Source organism: Meleagris gallopavo, chromosome 1 (genome assembly GCF_000146605.3).
Source record: "Meleagris gallopavo isolate NT-WF06-2002-E0010 breed Aviagen turkey brand Nicholas breeding stock chromosome 1, Turkey_5.1, whole genome shotgun sequence".
Taxonomy (NCBI): Eukaryota; Metazoa; Chordata; class Aves; order Galliformes; family Phasianidae; genus Meleagris; species Meleagris gallopavo.
The window spans coordinates 189,285,385-189,302,173 of NC_015011.2; the positions used below are offsets into that span (position 1 = coordinate 189,285,385).

Genomic DNA, 16,789 nt, shown 5'->3' on the forward strand with positions numbered 1-16,789 from the left:
GCCGGGCCGCCGCGGCCTGCGGGTGGTGCGGCCGGGAGCGGGGCCGTGCGGGGGGATGTCGCGATGATCGGGATAGCGGCGTGAAACGGCGCCGCTGAGGTGACTGAGGGCTGCGGGAGCGTCGTGAGGGAGCTGCCCGTGTTGGGGCTCAGCACCGCGGTTCGGGGCTGTGTGGAGGCTGCTGGTAGCGTTGTGTGACGGGGGAACGCGGTGGGGCTGCGCTGCTGGGACCTGGCGGTGCTGCCAGCCGGGGTGGCGTTTTCGTGGCGAGTAACTGCTGGTCTCAGTGCAGAAAAGGACTGCGGGTTTCTGAGGCTGTAATTCCTGTCATGGTTTTGTTGCTGTGTGACCTATTGACAGCATCATAGCATGGTTTGGGTTGAAGGGAGCTCAAGGATCACGAAGCTCCAACCCCCCACCACAGGCAGGGCCACCAACCTCCACATCTCACAGCAGCCCAGGCTGCCCAGGGCCCCATCCAAGCTGGCCTTGAACACCTCCAGGGATGGACGGGGATCCACAGCCTCTCTGGGCAGCTGTTCCAGCACCTCACCGCTCTCTCCCTAAAGAACTTCCCCCTGACATCCAACCTCAATCTGCCCTCCCTCAACCTCCAACCATTTCCTCTTGTCCTGCTGTTATTTACCCTATCAAAGGTCTATTGTAGGATTCCCCATCCTTGCAGGCATTCAAGGCCAGGCTGGATGTGGTTCTGGGCAGCCTGGTCTGGTGGTTGGTGACCTGCACATAGCAGGGGGTTGGAACTCAGTGATCATTGTGGTCCTGTTTAGCCCAGGTCATTCTATCATTCTATGATCCTCCTTTACCAGCAGGTGTGGTTGGGCTCAGTGATCTCATGAAGTCCCTTCCAACCCGTGTGATTCTGTGACCAATTTGATTCTTGATGAAAAAGTGGGTATTTCCATTGTGCTTGTATTTGGAGACAAGGTTGGAAGTATTGTTGTTAAACCTACCCTTAAGTAAAACAGCACGGGGCGTAGGGGTGCATCGTACACCCTGTGAGCAGCTGCATGGGAATGTTCAGAATGTTGGATTGAAGACATCTCGGTGAGCCCAGCAAGCAGTGAGAGCAGAGCTGGAGGAAGATTTGTTCCTGTAGTTCTCATAGAGTGCATTTCTTTGTGTTAGCAGAAGTTGGAACGTATAGGTTGTAACAGAAAAGCTCCCGTGGACAGTCTTGGGCTTGTAGTTCAGTGCAACTCCCTGTGTCTGTTCTTAAGGCTGTGTTCTGGTGGGCTCTCAGGTGTGCAGATGGCTGAGCAGAGACGTGCAGTGGATCGGATGTGGGAGCACTGCTTGTGAGAGATGTTCATGTGTTGAGAGGGCAGATCTGGGGGTGTAGCTGCCTCGATTAGTTATCTCAGCATGTGGGATGTGTGGGGAACATCGTAGGGATGGAAGGAAGCTTGCTTGTGGTGCTATTGAAGTGTCAGTGCTCTGCTCTCCTTAGGAGTTCTGGTTGTCTGCAGTGACTTCAGTCGTGCTGTCATGCATATCGTGGCTGAAGTACTCAGTTTGCTGAGTATCAACAGTGAGGAAGATGAGAAATGTCATTAAAGCTTTGAAAGCTCAACTGGATTCTTCTTTCTAGGTTTAAGGAAAGGAAACTGATACATACTGAAAATGTTTAACAAATCCTTCGGAACTCCTTTTGGAGGTAACACTGGCTTTGGAACAACATCAACTTTTGGACAAAGTAAGTAATACATCTAAATCTGTACTTTTGGTTTTTGCATTGCTTGGTGTGGTTTTTTTCCACAGATGAACTGCTTGAGAATCACACAGAGGTGGGGGTTCTGTGTGTGATGGGAGCAGGGCTGTCCAGCTCACTTGCTCGGCAGCGATGAGGAGGAGAGCTGTGTTAGCAGAGAATCAGGACCCCAAGCCTGCTTCACGGGGTCTTTGTTTCAGCACACAGCAGGATTGCACTTGCTGTCGATGAAGCTTCCTTTTATAAAGGGAGTGGGAAGTTGGATGCTTTGGTGAAGGCATCTTTGCCTGGGCTGGGAGGAAGGTTCATTCAGTTGGGACTGGAGTATGGGAAGGAAAAAGCATGTGATGTGGTGCTCTCTGGAGATGCGTGTTGTGAATAGCACAGTGAGATTGCTGACCATGAAAGCAGCCCATCCACTGGTGTGTGTGCACTGCTTGGTAGGAAGAAAACACAGCTTTTGCTCTTATATTGCTCCCAAACTAAGATTGGTGCACAGCAGCTTCCAGGCGGTGGAAGCCTTGCAGCCTGGTGTGGGGCTGAGCATCCTTGCCAGGCGTAGCAGTATCTGACTCAACACCATAGGCTCTGTCTGTAAGAGCTGTGAAAGCATTACTGGTGCTGCTTTGTGTAGCTCAGATGCTGAGGTATAGCTGGTCAGGCACAGGCTTTGGTTTGGAAGTTAGAAAGGCAATCTCAGTGTTCAGTTTCCAGTCCTCGTGTTCAGAACATGATTTTGTCTAACCTGTGGTGCTGATTTTCCAGATGCTGGCTTTGGTACCACAGGTGGAGGAGCGTTTGGCACATCAGCCTTCGGGGCAAACAACAACACTGGGGGCCTCTTCGGGAACACCCAGGCAAAGCCAGGTACTGCAGTGTTACAGCTGTGGGCAGAATTGCTCAAAGCAATTACTTTTACCACCAAAACTTCAAACCAAGCAGTGAAATGATTGCAGAGCTTGTTTCTGTCTGCAGGAGGGCTCTTCAGTTCCAACGCCTTTAATCAGCCAGCCACCTCCTCCACCAGCACTGGCTTTGGGTTTGGGACATCCACTGGGACATCCAGCAGCCTGTTTGGTACCACCAGCACTGGCGGAGGCCTCTTCTCATCCCAGAGCAATGCCTTCGCACAGAACAAGCCTGCTGGCTTTGGAAGTGAGTCAAACTCTTGTGTCTCTTGAGTATGGCTGATTTAGCTTGACTGAAGCGTGGGAAGTTGGATGTGTGTGTGGGCCTGGTACAGGTGTTAGTGTGAAGTGTTAATGTTTGGTTTGGTTTCGTTGTTACGGTCCACAGTAGGCAGATGCCAACGTGATATGCTACAAAATCTGTAGCTGTGGTTCTAGCTGTGAGTTTTACACTAATTCACACATAAGTAGCCAACTGGTGCTTTCTATTCCTAACTAAGCTTTGGCTCTACTTGATTTTAGCTTTTTATCCTGCTGTTGTAGAGTAGTTATGGTTAGTTTTGCTTCTGGTGCTAGAATGTTTGAAATGCCCTTTTAGCACTTCTGTAATTCCCTGAAGCAGAAACTTCTGAAGAAAGCAAAAGCTTCCTGGTTGCCTTTGTGCACATCCATTTATGGGTGCTGCTGTCAGCAGGGTGGAACTGGCTGCTGAGGTTCCTCTGCTGTTTCCTGGGTGATGAGATGGGGGGGATCTACGTTATGTTAACGGACCACAGGTTTCCAACACTGCTCTGTTTCTTTTTTTTTCCCTTGCAGTTGATTTCATTTCCAAACTGCTTTCTAACTCAGATTGGCTGGATATTTGGCATTAAGTTTTAAATAAATGGTTGTTTTAGTGCTGATCTTTCTGTTCCTGTTTGTTTTTTAAGACTTTGGCACAAGTACCAGCAGTGGAGGTCTCTTTGGAACCACCAACACCACTTCCAATCCTTTTGGGAATCCATCTGGCTCTCTGTTCGGCCCAACCAGTTTTACTGCTACTCCGACTGGCACAACCATTAAATTCAATGTAAGTTCTGTTTCACTCTCTTAATTCAGTCTCTTTGCTGAGGAAATGTTCCATTCTGGCACTGCCTGGATCCACGAGCTTAAAAATAGGAAGTAGTTAATGCACAAATATGCAGTGTTTTGAAATTGCTTGGAAGTACCCTTAGTTGGACTGCTGCAGTGAAAATGTAATTAACTGCAGAGAACCCAGACCTTCATTTTGTTCTAATTAAACACTCCAGAGTGATGCCCTGTGCAGGTGTGAGATGTACAGCTGTGGTACAGGGTGGGCCTTCCTGGGCAGGCAGGAGGTGTCACAGAGCTCCAGGTGATCACAGCTGAACTTATTCTGACATGTGGGTCAAAATAAATGCTCCTCTCAGTCACTGTGGGATTGGGAATGAAAATGAGACTTGAACAGTGATGCCCTGTGTGTTTTTTGGATGAGTTCCCTTTAAGGGGGGGGGAGGGGGGTCCCTGAGGGTTCCGTGACAGTTGAAAATGGAGGATGGCCTGGAAGAAGAGCTGTTGGAAATGGGGTAAGTGCTATCTGCCCAAAAGGCTGCTTTCTCCTCAATAGCTGTTCAGTTTAGGGACGAAATGAGCTGGGAATTCTGCTGACTGATGTGACAGAGCAGGGCTTTGCCTGGCATGTCTGCATGAAAGCACAGCTGTAGTGATCAGGGGGCAGTGTTAGAGTGGCACTGTGTACTTCTTCCCAGTACAGTAAGATGGAAACAGGGCTGAAAGGTAGCAGGGATAGTGAAATCCCTGGGTGCAGCTGGGGGTTTGTATCCTGAGCTGAAGCAAACTGCTTCACAAAGTGAAACTGAAAGCTGATGACTCTGTGTTGTTCTGAGGGTTAGCAGGGTAAATTCCTCTGCTGACTGCCACGTTGTTACAGCTGTAAGATAAGAGAGAATGGTTTGGGTTGGAAGGGAGCTCAAGGATCACGAAGCTCCAACCCCCCACCACAGGCAGGGCCACCAACCTCCACATCTCACAGCAGCCCAGGCTGCCCAGGGCCCCATCCAACCTGGCCTTGAACACCTCCAGGGATGGACGGGGATCCACAGCCTCTCTGGGCAGCTGTTCCAGCACCTCACCACTCTCTCCATAAAGAACTTAACAGCAACTGCTCAGAAAAAATTACATTTATCAATAGAGACCTGTCTGAATTTTACATCTGATAGCTTAACCTCTTCTCTTGCAGCCCCCAACTGGTACAGATAGCATGGTCAAGTCTGGAGTTAGCACCACTATCAATACTAAGCACCAGTGCATCACTGCTATGAAGGAGTATGAGAGCAAATCTCTCGAGGTCAGTTGATAATGTTCACACGTTAATTTGGTACAGCTATTAATTAGTATGGGCTTAGCAGAGTTTTTTTGGACGTTTTGTGATAAATATTGTATGTGCTTGCTGACAAATGCAGCTTTCAGTATCTACATCATGCACAGAAGTAGCACGAGACAACACATCGTTGTATTGGTGTTGGTTTTTAATGTGTTTCTGAAGAGCTGAAATTCCATCCTGCTGCGTATCAGGAGGGTGAGATGCTGCTGGCAGCACTTGTGCTGATGAGATAATGGCAGAAGCCACGACAGAACTCAGTTGTTTGATGTAAACCACTGCTCTCAAGGATATAGCCATGAAGGCCTCCTGTTCCAGTTTGCTTAACTGATAGTTGAGAACAGGTGTACTCTGAAAATGCCCTTAGAAATAAAATTGAAGCCCAGACATAACTGCAGTGCTGTGTCTAAGCTCGGGTCTTGTTGATGCAGTTCTTGTTTTAAAACGTGGAGCTGTTAGCAGCTGTTGTTGGTAGCTTTGTGCTGGGGGAGGCTGGGAGCTGCGTGGGCATGCTGGTGTTGTGGCTTTAGCCTTACTGTGTGTAAAGAGAAATGGGTTTTCCTTTACTAGGAGCTGCGTTTAGAAGACTACATGGCCAATAGGAAAGGGCCCTCGAATCCTGTGGGAGCAGGAGCCACTACAGGCTTGTTTGGGACTTCCACTGCTACTTCAAGCACAGCTACGGGACTTTTTGGCTCTTCTACCACTAATACAGGCTTCTCATATGGACAGAATAAAACTGCTTTTGGAACAAGTAAGTACTGCCTGCGTGCTGCTCAACTGTGGCTGGATTTGCCAGTGCTTTATTGAGCTGTTCAGCCATGAGAAGGATGAGGAAATGCTGGTGTGAGCTTAGACTTTGACTGTCTGCATTATCAATGTTCTGTAATGAGATTTTTGCTTTCTGCTAATGAGCAGGCATGAATTCCCTGACCACAAATTCCCTGTTTATAGTGACCCAGTGAAGCTTTGCCAGGATCTGTTCTCCAGCCCCTCGCATACTGTGCCAGCCTGGTTTCACACTGTTTGAGTGTTCTTGGATGGAGCATAAAAGCCACATGTAAAGTTAGCTAGGAACAGAAACAAAGATGTACTGCTTCTGAGGTTAGAATGTGTCTGTCCCTGATGGCAGGCCCTGCTGGGCTTGCTGTGGGGGCTCACCTAAGCTGCAGTCCTTGGGGGAGATGACCATGCAGGAAGCTGTGTGTGCAGCCTGCCTGCTGAGGCAGTCCCTGGGTGCAGCTGGGGGTTTGTGTCCTGAGCTGAAGTAAACTGCTTCACAAAGTGAAACTGAAAGCTGATGACTGTGTTGTTCTGAGGGTTAGCAGGGTAAATTCCTCTGCTGACTGCCACGTTGTTACAGCTGTAAGATAAGAGAGGTATGCTGCTTCAGTTCCTGTATTGAATTTAGGTTTTAACAGTGTCACAGAATGGTTTGGGTTGGAAGGGACCTCAAGGATCACGAAGCTCCAACTCCCCACCACAGGCAGGGCCACCAACCTCCACATCTCACAGCAGCCCAGGCTGCCCAGGGCCCCATCCAAGCTGGCCTTGAACACCTCCAGGGATGGACGGGGATCCACAGCCTCTCTGGGCAGCTGTTCAGCACCTCCCCACTCTCTTTCTAAAGAAATTCACACTGACTCAGGACAAGGAGAACACAAAATGCACAACTGCTTCCATCTGAGTGCAGCTGTGCTGTGTTGGCCTCGTGTGTTTTGCTGTTCCATTGAGCTGAGGTTCCTTTTTTTTTCTTGTTTGAATGTGCTGAGTGTAGATTGGGATAAAAGCTTGAGGATTTTTTTTTTTTAAACCAACTTCTTTCGTTGTAGCTACGACTGGCTTTGGAACAGGAACAACAGGAGGTCTTTTTGGTCAGCAGACTCAAACTACAAGTCTGTTTAACAAACCATTTGGTCAGGCCACGACGACGCAGAACACAGGCTTTCCCTTTGGGAATACCAGCACTCTAGGACAGCCAAACACGAGCACAATGGTAAGATGAGTTGTTTAAATCCTTCATGCGCTGCTGTGTGCCTATTCCAGCTGTGCAGGGTTGGGTTGTGATGCAGTGATCCTGATCTCCCTCAGGTTGTTCCATGGCTTCCTTAAAACTCAACTGCAAAGCTCTGAGCTCTGCTGTCTGGTTGAGGAGCTTCTTACCCATCAGTGTTTTTCATTTTTGGTACAAGCTTATACAGCTTACAGTAAAAGCCTACAACTTTTCCCATCCTTTTGAAGATGGTTGTTCTCATCAACACAAGGATTTTTCCAATCGTATTCATGCAGATGATAAAATTCTGTTACTTGTTATTGATAACATTTCTACAGAATGTTATTAAGAACTCTGTGCTTTCTGGTGACTAATGAGCATCATTGGTGGGGTCATCTGATTGAGAGGCCCTGCACGGCTGTAATTTATTGTATAGCCAGAAGCTCTGGCTGCAGATGTGCTGCATTCCTCCTTGCTGTGCTGTGGCTTCTCTCAGAAAACCCTCTGGAATGGTTATTGCCCATCTTCATTGCTCACAGCAGGGGGGGGAAACTACAGTATGGAGCAGGGATTCCTTTGTTTGTTTTCCTTGCTGTAACTAATTGCCTGAATGAATCAAGCTCCTGAAATGTTTTCGCCTTTTTTCCCCCCCATCAAAAAGGAAAATACTGCAGTGTTTAACAAACTTCTGGCGTTTGTTCTTTCATCATCACAGCTGGACTTCAGAAAGCTTTGTGGCGTTATTTTAATGTAATTCTTCTTTGTAGGGTATCTTTGGGGCCACGCAGCCCTCGCAGCCCGGAGGCCTTTTTGGAACAGCTGCCACTACCAATGCTGGCACTGCGTTTGGAACTGGAACCGGGCTTTTTGGACAAGCAAACACAGGATTTGGTGTTGGCGGTTCGGTACGTTCATATTTTTATAAATAAAATTAATGAAAATAAAACAAAATGGCATCTAGAGTCTGTGTGTTGACCTCGCTCAGAGCAGTGTTGTCGAAGTGAAGGTGCAGCAGTAGTGCAGTTCCTTCTAAGCAGAATTAAGCAGTGGAGCTGGTAGTGTCTGGAGCGATGCAAGGCAGTAAGGGAGGCCAAACACGTGGCTGGGGGTGCCTTGGTGTGCTGCTGACACTACAGGCCTTTACTTTTGATGTTTTGATGTTCCCTCACTGAGAATGAGCTTGATTCTCAGTAGCCACTTACTTGGGTTTTAAAGTTCTCTCTGTGGGTAGAGGAGTGAAAAACTCTGTGTTCCAGGAGGTGGTTGCACTGCTGGGAGTTGGGGTTGTGCTTGGCTTTAGTTCTGCTTTCTTGCCTGCAATGAAACTCTTATACACTTCTTTTAATATCGTGCTGTCAGGTTTCCAAATTGATGTTTTCTTCCTTCCAGACCCTGTTTGGTAGCAAACCTGCTGGATTTGGAACCACCACGACCAGTACCTCATTTGGTACAACCACTGGCGGCGGGCTCTTTGGTAACAAACCAACCCTGAGTTTAGGAACCAATACAAACACTTCCAATTTTGGTACATATAAAAAAAAGTGGGATTCAATCACTTAAAACTATACTGCATATACCACACACCTGGCTGCTGAGTGTCGCATGCTAACGGTTGGGTGTTAGAATCCCCAGGTAAGCCGTCCTTCTCATGGGTGTTGCTGCAGAGGAGCACCTTGGATCCCGTTCTGTACCTTTCCTCTGTGCTGCTCCCTGACTTACCACGTCGGTAGATCAGTTGAAGTCCCACTCTTTCAGTCAGTGCTTAGGAAGGTGTAACCCGTAATTAAGAGCCACTGAAATCAAAAAACTTCCACAACGTTGTGCATCTGCAGCCTGTTACACATCTGTGATTGCGGAGGAGCGCTCAGGGGCACAGTGCTATCTGTGCTTTGATGGCAGATCTCGGAAACTTATGATGTATAAGAGAGAGAAGACGCAGTGTCACTGGTAGCTGCTGTCTTTCACACTTTGAGAATCTGTAGTTCTGAAGGCTGGGGTCTTGCATTAGTGTTTGCCTCTGACACTGATGGTGTTTGGTGTTCAGTGTGTGATCAGGCAGCAGAAATGTCCAGGAGGAATCCAGGCTGGATTTGGGCAGCCTGGTCTGGTGGTTGGCGACCCTGCCCATGGAAGGGGGGTTGGAACTGGGTTCACTGTGGTCCTTTTCAACCCAGGCCATTTTATGATTCTATGAAATGTGTATTTGTTCAAGTAAACGTCAGTCTTCCTTTGTCTGCTGACACTGAGAGCAGCAGAACCCTTATTCCTCAAAGGGAGCAGAGCTGGGTTTACAGTGTTGGAAATCCTGACAGCTTTTTTTTTTTCTGTCTACAAAAACAGACGGAAAAAAAGTGCTATTCTGCCATATCCATCTTCCAGAAAAAAGGGGAGGAATTGTCCAGCCCTTAGGCTGCCCGGGCAGCACTGCAGCAGGCCAGGCCCACTGTGGTGACAGAGCTTGGGCAATTTGTTACCATCTTTTATTTGGAAGTTGCTTCCAAACCCCTTGTATTGAGAACCAACAGCCATTAGGGCACTGCTGCTGTGGAGTAGAGCAGCAGCAATTCCAGTGTTTGTGTTAATGGCCCTGCTTTGTTTGCAGCAGTACAGCAGACAGGAATAGTTTGGGTCTGGGGTGCTTCTGATGTCAGTTTGTGACTGCAGTTCTCCAGCTTAATTCTGTCCTTCCACTAATTAATGGCCACGTAATTAACCATTAACAGAATGGTTTGCAGCCTTCAGTTCACAATCTAACCTGTGTAGTGCTAGATTTGGGTGAGCTTTAGAGGTGTGCTTTTGAGCTGTGCACTCTCCTGAATGGGGGCTGTAAGAACCAGAAGTGTGTGTGGTATAGACAGTATGCAGTGGGATGTTCCTTGCAGGCAGTTCAAGAAACTAAATGTGCTTGATGCTATAACAGGCAACAGAATAACGATGTCCTTTTTGGCTTTATAAAATACTGAATTTTGTAGCGAATTAAAAAGCTTAAGAAAGCAAGACAGTAAATTTCTGAACTAATGTTGTCAGTTGTACATGCATAACTCGTGTACGTTATTTTTACACTGAAGTCCCTTCTTGCTGCTTGTTTAACGTGCAGTTTTGGCAGCGGTGTGTTAAACTTGACCTTAACTGTAGCAGAGCTGTCTTTGAGTGGCTGATGCTTATTTATATTCTGAATTTCATTGCTAATAGCTTTAGATTAATGAGCTCCTGTTTGTGTCCTTGAAGGTTTTGGTGCCAACAATGCTGGAAATAGCTTGTTTGGAAATAAGCCTGCAACAGGGACTCTGGGAACTGGGCTTGGGACAGGGTTTGGAACAGGTAAGCAGTTTTCTGGCTTGTTCTGTCTCAGCTTAAGCATAGTCCTCAAGCTTTGGTGAGGTCTTTGTAGCACTCACTAACTCTGGTAACGCAGCAGTGGCTGTAGGAGCTTTGGCTTGAAGTCATGAACCTGTCTTACATCAGAACTGAGCAGAGCTGGATACTGCTGTGCTGATTAACCTGGTAGAGACTGTGGGCAGTGTTACTTCTGGCTGTGGCTAATGGCTCAGAGGCTGGTGGCTTGCCTCGAAGGCTCTGTTGGTCTGATTGTGTGAGTCTGGGGTGCCTGTAGCATTCATGCACACCTCGAGTCTTTCTTGCAACTTGCTAATGAGTTCTTTGTGGGATAAACTGGTTATTCAAAGTGTTACAGTGAGTTTTCTCGTGCCGTAGCCCTCGGGGCGGGACAGACTTCATTATTTGGAAACACCCAGCCTAAACTTGGTGGGACGCTGGGAACAGGAGCTTTTGGAGCACCAGGGTTCAATACCTCCACTGCTACTCTGGGCTTTGGAGCCCCTCAGCCTGCTGTAGGTAAGTGTGCATCAGCCCGAGTTCAATCACTGCTCCCTTCCTGGTCACAAACGTGTCTGAGCATGGAAATACGCCCTGCTCCAGTGGTGTGGAGCCAAACAAATGCTGGAGGATCTTTCTGAGGCTGCTTCTGCTCTCAGTAGCAATGTAGGCTGTGCTGTTTTTCCCTCCTTAGCATCCCATGTATATTTTTCCAAATGTAATTCGAAGTCAGCATTATCAACACTTACAGATGCTTTCGTGCTTTCCTTTCAAAATTTATAAGATGGTTCCTATCAGTCACTTTGGGGCAGCAACGGATGCATTTCATACATTTATAAGAAGAAACGTGGCATTAATTTCTTTAGTAATGCTATCTGGGAGACTCAGGGTGCTTAACAGGTGAGTGTGGTGGTAGAATCTGTCCCACACGCATCATTCTGTAGTGCCTGCCAAGTCCTGCACTGCGTCCTGCTGGGCAGAGCCGAGCACTTTGGGGATGGCACACGTGGCCATGGTGCTCTGCCCCTCACAGGTAGCAGTGTCAGCAAATGGTTTCCAGTGGGGTGGAAGGAGGGAAGGGTGGCACGCAGCACTGTGTGGCAGGAAGGGGCCCACAAAAGCTGGCTGATGTCTGAGGCTCAGCTCCGTGCTTGGGTGCTTGGTGGGATTGCCAGAGAGAAGCTGCTGCTGTACGGCTGTGTGAGCAGAGGTGGATCAAAAGATTTCAGGTCTTGGAATTAAAAACAAGGTGCTTTATGCCCTTAAATGTTCTGTAATGTGATCTCTGTAGGATCTCAATGGGGGACTGAAATTAGAGGCTGTAAGATGGACAGATTGAAGACTTTCTGCTGAGAGGACTTCGGATCTATGTTTGATCACTGCAGCAGGAAAGAATTGCAGCCAGGATTTTTTCTTTTCCAAGACATGAACATCCTAATGCTTCAAAAACCCACTGTATGGAGTGGAGGTGCTGGAAGGCAGGAGGTCCTGCTCTCTGCTCTGTTGTAGCTCCCTACGCTCAGCTTTTTAATGAGTGCGTTTCCAAATTCCAGTGAAGGAATAGGATATGATTTCTTCCTTCAGAATTCTGAAGAGCAGGGGAAAAAAGGATGCTGTTAATTTAGGATTTGGAACTCCTGTGAGGAGATCCTCTGGCTGAGAGGTTGTCTTTTCTATCTGCCTTGACTCTATTAATGTTGACTGCTAAAAACTGTTCTTCTTGCAGCACTGACAGATCCTAATGCATCGGCTGCCCAGCAGGCAGTCCTCCAGCAGCACCTCAATAGTTTGACTTATTCACCCTTTGGAGATTCTCCACTTTTCAGAAACCCCATGTCAGACCCAAAGAAGAAAGAAGAGGTGAGTGTATTAAACTCAATTTTCTGGGGAAGGTTTGAAATGATTTCAGTTGATAGACTGTCCTATTTTCACTCAAGCATGCAGTGAGCAGCATAAGGGCTTGCCACCTGTATGCTCGTACTGATGCAGGACTGATGCAAGGAAAGAAAGACTTTTTTCTTTCCTTAATGCTCTCATACTGCTTGTTCTGGGGCCTCCTTTACTTCTGATACATCATTGCTTGACTTTGGAGTTCCTGCTGAGAGCTGCACTGTGTGACTGTCTGTGTTGGCATACTTGTAGCATTTTGCTTGTGGCAGCCTCTCGACCTGTCGGTTGGTTTGAAAACAACCAAAACACACTTCTCAGACTTCTGAGGGTTTAGGGATGTAGGAATGGCTGCTGTCCTTCCCTGTTCTGGAGGGTGAGTGTTCTGCTTAGTTGGTGGAACCCATCTCAGTGCTCCCAGGGGTCTCCTTCCCAAGCTGAAGGACAGAACCATAGAATGGCCTGGGTTGAGAAGGACCATCATGATCTAATGGTGGCTGCTGCTTTCCTGCTTGCAGGCTTAGCTGTTTGTGAGGCTGGGCATGGAGCACAGATACCTGCAGGGGTGGAGCTGCACACAGCGTGCTGAGGCACTGCCTTCACAGCACCCACATAGAGCACCACAGGGACTCACATAGATGGAGCAGAGGCAGCCAAATCACTTCTTTGTCTTTGGCTGACGGGGGTTGAAGGTCCATAGTGAATGTACACAGACTCTGCTCTGTAGATTCACCTGCACATTTGTGCACTTTTTGAGCTTTAGCTTTGTCTCTGTCTGACCACTATCACAGAATCACAGAATCACAATAGATAGATCAGATAGAATCACTATCTCTGCCCAGATCCTGAGCCCGCCCAGATGCTGACTCCTTTGCCTGATATCCTTGCCAGGACAGCTCCAGATGCTGGTCGCAAATTCATTCCTGCATTTCTCTGTTTGTGTTCTTACACATAAGTCAGATTACACTGAAAGACAGAAAGTTTTGGATATTAAAAAAGGAGAGATGTTTGTGATGGGGCACAAGGCTCAATCTCACAGTCATACTGACTGACACGGGTGTACACAAAGCCAGCTTGTTTGATACCTGATCACTTTGTCTCCCTTTATTGTGGCTTCCTCTCAGCATTCCTTAGGTTGAGGGAACTGGGCTGGTTCAGCTTGGAGAAGAGAAGCTGCAGGGAGACCTCAGTGTGGCCTTCAGTGCTTGAAGGGAGCGGATAAACAGGAGGGGGAACGGCTGTTTGTGAGGGTGGGTGGTGACAGGACAAGGGGAATGGTTTGAAAGTGAGCCAGGGGAGGTTTGGGTTGGATGTGAGGAGGAAGTTTTTCATGCAGAGGGTGGTGAGGCAGTGGAACAGGTTGCCCAAGGAGGCTGTGGATGCCCCATCCCTGCAGGCATCCAAGGCCAGGCTGGATGTGGCTCTGGGCAGCCTGGGCTGCTGGTTGGCGACTGCACACAGCAGGGGTTAGAAGTGGCTGAGCACTGTGCTCCTTTGCAACCCAGGCCATTTTAGGATTCTATGATTCCCACTTCTTAGCAGCTACAGCCCTGTTTGGCCCTGCCCAGAGCTGTGTTTGTGGTGTCATGGCCCTTCAACGTGTGACTGGAGACTTCTGGTCTTCAGCATCTTCCATGAGCTGTCATCAGCCAGCTCTGTGTCTCTTCCTGTTTACTGGTGTCCCATCAAGTCTTTCACTTCCTTAAGGCCTTTGGCTGGATAACAAGGCAGTGTGTCTGTATGTTCCACATGATATGGAAATTCCAATTCTTCTTTTTCTTTTCCAGCGGCTGAAGCCGACCAACCCTGCAGCTCAGAAGGCCTTAACAACACCCACCCACTACAAACTGACCCCGCGTCCTGCGACCAGAGTGCGCCCAAAGGCTTTGCAGTCTGCAGGCTCTGCCAAGTCTCAGCTCTTTGATGGCCTCGATGACGATGAGCCATCCCTATCCAATGGTGCCTTCATGCCAAAGTGAGTTCTTCTTTTCTGCGTGCCGGAGGGAGGAGGTGCAGGAAGAACTGTAGCATGGCCTCAGTTCTGATCGTATGAAGTCCTGAAGTCCGTTACTTTTTGTGACCTGATGCAAATAGGAATAGCAGTAATAGGATTTGTGTATACTTTGGAGGTTAATATTTTCTGTAGAGGAGATAAAAATGGTCATCTTCATCTGTTAACTGCAAAGAAGCTGTGAAATGAGGTGACAGTTGGAGTGAAGCTTCTGTGAAGTCAGAAATTCTACAAGGGAAGTTTGTACAGCGTGCAGCTCCCTGCAGCTGAGGTAGAGGGGCTGTTAGGTTTGCTAATGCTGTCATTTGAAGGAGGACTGATGATGATTTCATGGTCTGATGCTGGTTCTGTATCAGATTCACAGTGCTGGAATGGAGTGGCAATGCTGTGCGTGTGTCCTGACGAGGCTTTTGGTTTCAATCTCTGGGAGCACTGGTGGCAATCCCAAAAAGGGCTTTAGGCAGTTCTCATTTTTGTTTAATCAAACAGAAATATTTCGGAGGAAGATGAGCCAGGCACTGAAAGACCTTTTAAGCACAAACTAAAAGGAAAAGTAACTCTTGAGCTTAGTTTATATTTGTCTTCACGTTGTTTTCTTTGTTTTAGGAAGAGCATCAAGAAGTTGGTTTTGAAGAACCTCAGTGGCAGCAGTCTGTTCTCCCCTGTCAATCGTGAGAGTGATGACCTGGCCTCTCCACCAGAGTACCCAGAGAATGGAGACAGGTATGGTGATAGGTGATGTGTGTCTTTAAACTTGAAAGAAGCACAAACTGGTTGTTCCTGTCTCTAAATTACTGTTAAAAAAGTAGGTAGTTATTTCTAAGGATGTCATAATAGCTGATCATGGGAAGCAGGTTGACCTTTTGAGTGAGTGACCTGCCCTCAGGCTGCCCATCTGCTCTACCTCTGTGCTTATTTCCAGCTCACTGCACCCAAATCAGGAGTTCAGAGGGCTGACTTCTCTGGGATGTCTCCCTTCACCTCCTGTAGAGACAAATTATGGCATTTCTTGAGGGAAAAGCTAAACCTGAGCCTGAGGGGAGAAAAAAATCCCGAGTAGCTCAACGTTTTGATTTTATTGAGAGCTCCTAAAAGTAAAAACTGATTGCAAGAGTGGAGAAACTTGTTTCTAACCACGTTAATCCTAACCTTGGTGGTTCTTAGTAGGACAGGAGCGTTTGTTAGCTGGATTGCCAGCAGCCACGTACAACAGACAGCTCTGAAGCTGTTGTTTTAGAAGGAAGGTCTGTAACATAGTGCCTTCATATTTGATCTGATCACAGTTCTGCAAGACTTAATCTTTCCGTGCTTCTAAAGCAGTGTATTTGGGCAGAAAAGAGTATGGTTCCTCTGAGTCACTGAATCTTTCAGGTTGCAGATGACCTTGGGAGGTGTATCTGTTGAGCAGAGTCAGCAGTGAATTCATACTGGGTTGTTGAAGACTTTATCCAGTGTGGATCTCTGTGGATGGAGATGCCCCAACCTCTGTTCCAACACTTAGCTGTCCTCATCGATTTCCTTGGTTTATCCGACCGTTGTTTCTCATCTTCCTGCCATGCACGTCTGTGCACACCTGACTCTTGGCTTTTGGTGTTGGAAAGCTGCTGTTACATTTCCCTTCAGCCCTTTTCTCCATGCTGAGCAACCCATTTCCCACAGCCTCCCCTATGGGGCACCCTGAAGGCGTTGTGCTGTGCCAGCATGGAGTGTGTCAGTATCTCAGTATCTCTCTTGCACTGGGAGGCCCGGATGGGATGCAGAGTGGCAGAGTGCTGAACAAGAGCACAGTAAAGGGGAACGAAAAACGCTTTCCCTTTACCTGCTGCCTCTGCAGCTTGTTGAGTAGTGATGTTTGCTTTTTGTCCAAAAAGACACTAAATTTCAATGCTGACATGAACCCATTAGAACTAAATTAGAACTAAAAAACCTTTTTTTTTGTTCTTTGTTGCTTTAGGTTCTTTCTGTCGGTACCTCCTGATGAAAACCACAGACAAGATGGTGAGCGCGAGGAGGAGGAGGAGCACCACGAAGTGACGAGGTTTTACACCAACCCCATTGCCAAGCCCATCCCACAGAGCCCTGAGAACACTGTGCACAAACACCAGAACAGCGTGGATGACACCATCGTGGCCCTCAACCCACGGGCAGCCCTGCGGAACGGCCTGGAGGGCAGCAGTGAGGAAGCCTCATTCCACGACGATTCCCTTCATGATGAACGTGAAGAAGAGGCTGAGACGGTGCACCACGTCCATCCTGCAGGTTGGACAGGGGGTGGAGGCAGGGGCTGTCCCCTATCTATAACTCCTGGTGACATTTAATGTGCGCTTCTTGTGCTGTTTTGGATCCTCAGTTCTTTGTTTCATTTCCTCCTGTCTTCTTTGGGGTACAAATCACATTTTTTTTTCACTCTCATATCTCACACATGATGTTTTGTCTTTTTTTTTTTTCTAATGAGTTATTGAGCAGAATCACACAGCATGGCTTGGGTTGGAAGGGAGCTCAAGGATCACGAAGCTCCAAC

The 16,789-nt window shown here is 47.8% G+C and overlaps 1 protein-coding gene across 3 annotated transcripts in view; it reads left to right on the top strand.

The window, feature by feature from the left end:
• The first annotated feature begins 1,581 nt into the window (after nt 1–1,581).
• Nucleotides 1,582–16,789, top strand: part of NUP98 (nucleoporin 98) — a 27,864-nt gene continuing 12,656 nt past the window's right edge. Inside the window, exons 1-15 of one of the 3 annotated variants that reach the window (XM_019612381.2) lie at nt 1,582–1,717; nt 2,498–2,599; nt 2,708–2,887; nt 3,570–3,709; nt 4,901–5,008; nt 5,612–5,795; nt 6,874–7,037; nt 7,802–7,939; nt 8,424–8,559; nt 10,263–10,355; nt 10,749–10,889; nt 12,097–12,230; nt 14,045–14,232; nt 14,875–14,991; nt 16,223–16,527. In XM_019612381.2, coding sequence (XP_019467926.1) covers nt 1,645–1,717; nt 2,498–2,599; nt 2,708–2,887; nt 3,570–3,709; nt 4,901–5,008; nt 5,612–5,795; nt 6,874–7,037; nt 7,802–7,939; nt 8,424–8,559; nt 10,263–10,355; nt 10,749–10,889; nt 12,097–12,230; nt 14,045–14,232; nt 14,875–14,991; nt 16,223–16,527 — 2,203 coding nt within the window. In that variant the 5' untranslated portion in view covers nt 1,582–1,644. Of the gene's footprint in view, nt 1,718–2,497; nt 2,600–2,707; nt 2,888–3,569; nt 3,710–4,132; nt 4,227–4,900; nt 5,009–5,611; nt 5,796–6,873; nt 7,038–7,801; nt 7,940–8,423; nt 8,560–10,262; nt 10,356–10,748; nt 10,890–12,096; nt 12,231–14,044; nt 14,233–14,874; nt 14,992–16,222; nt 16,528–16,789 lie in introns of those variants that run through there. The other 2 variants (XM_019612382.2, XM_019612383.2) reach the window with 2 other exon arrangements.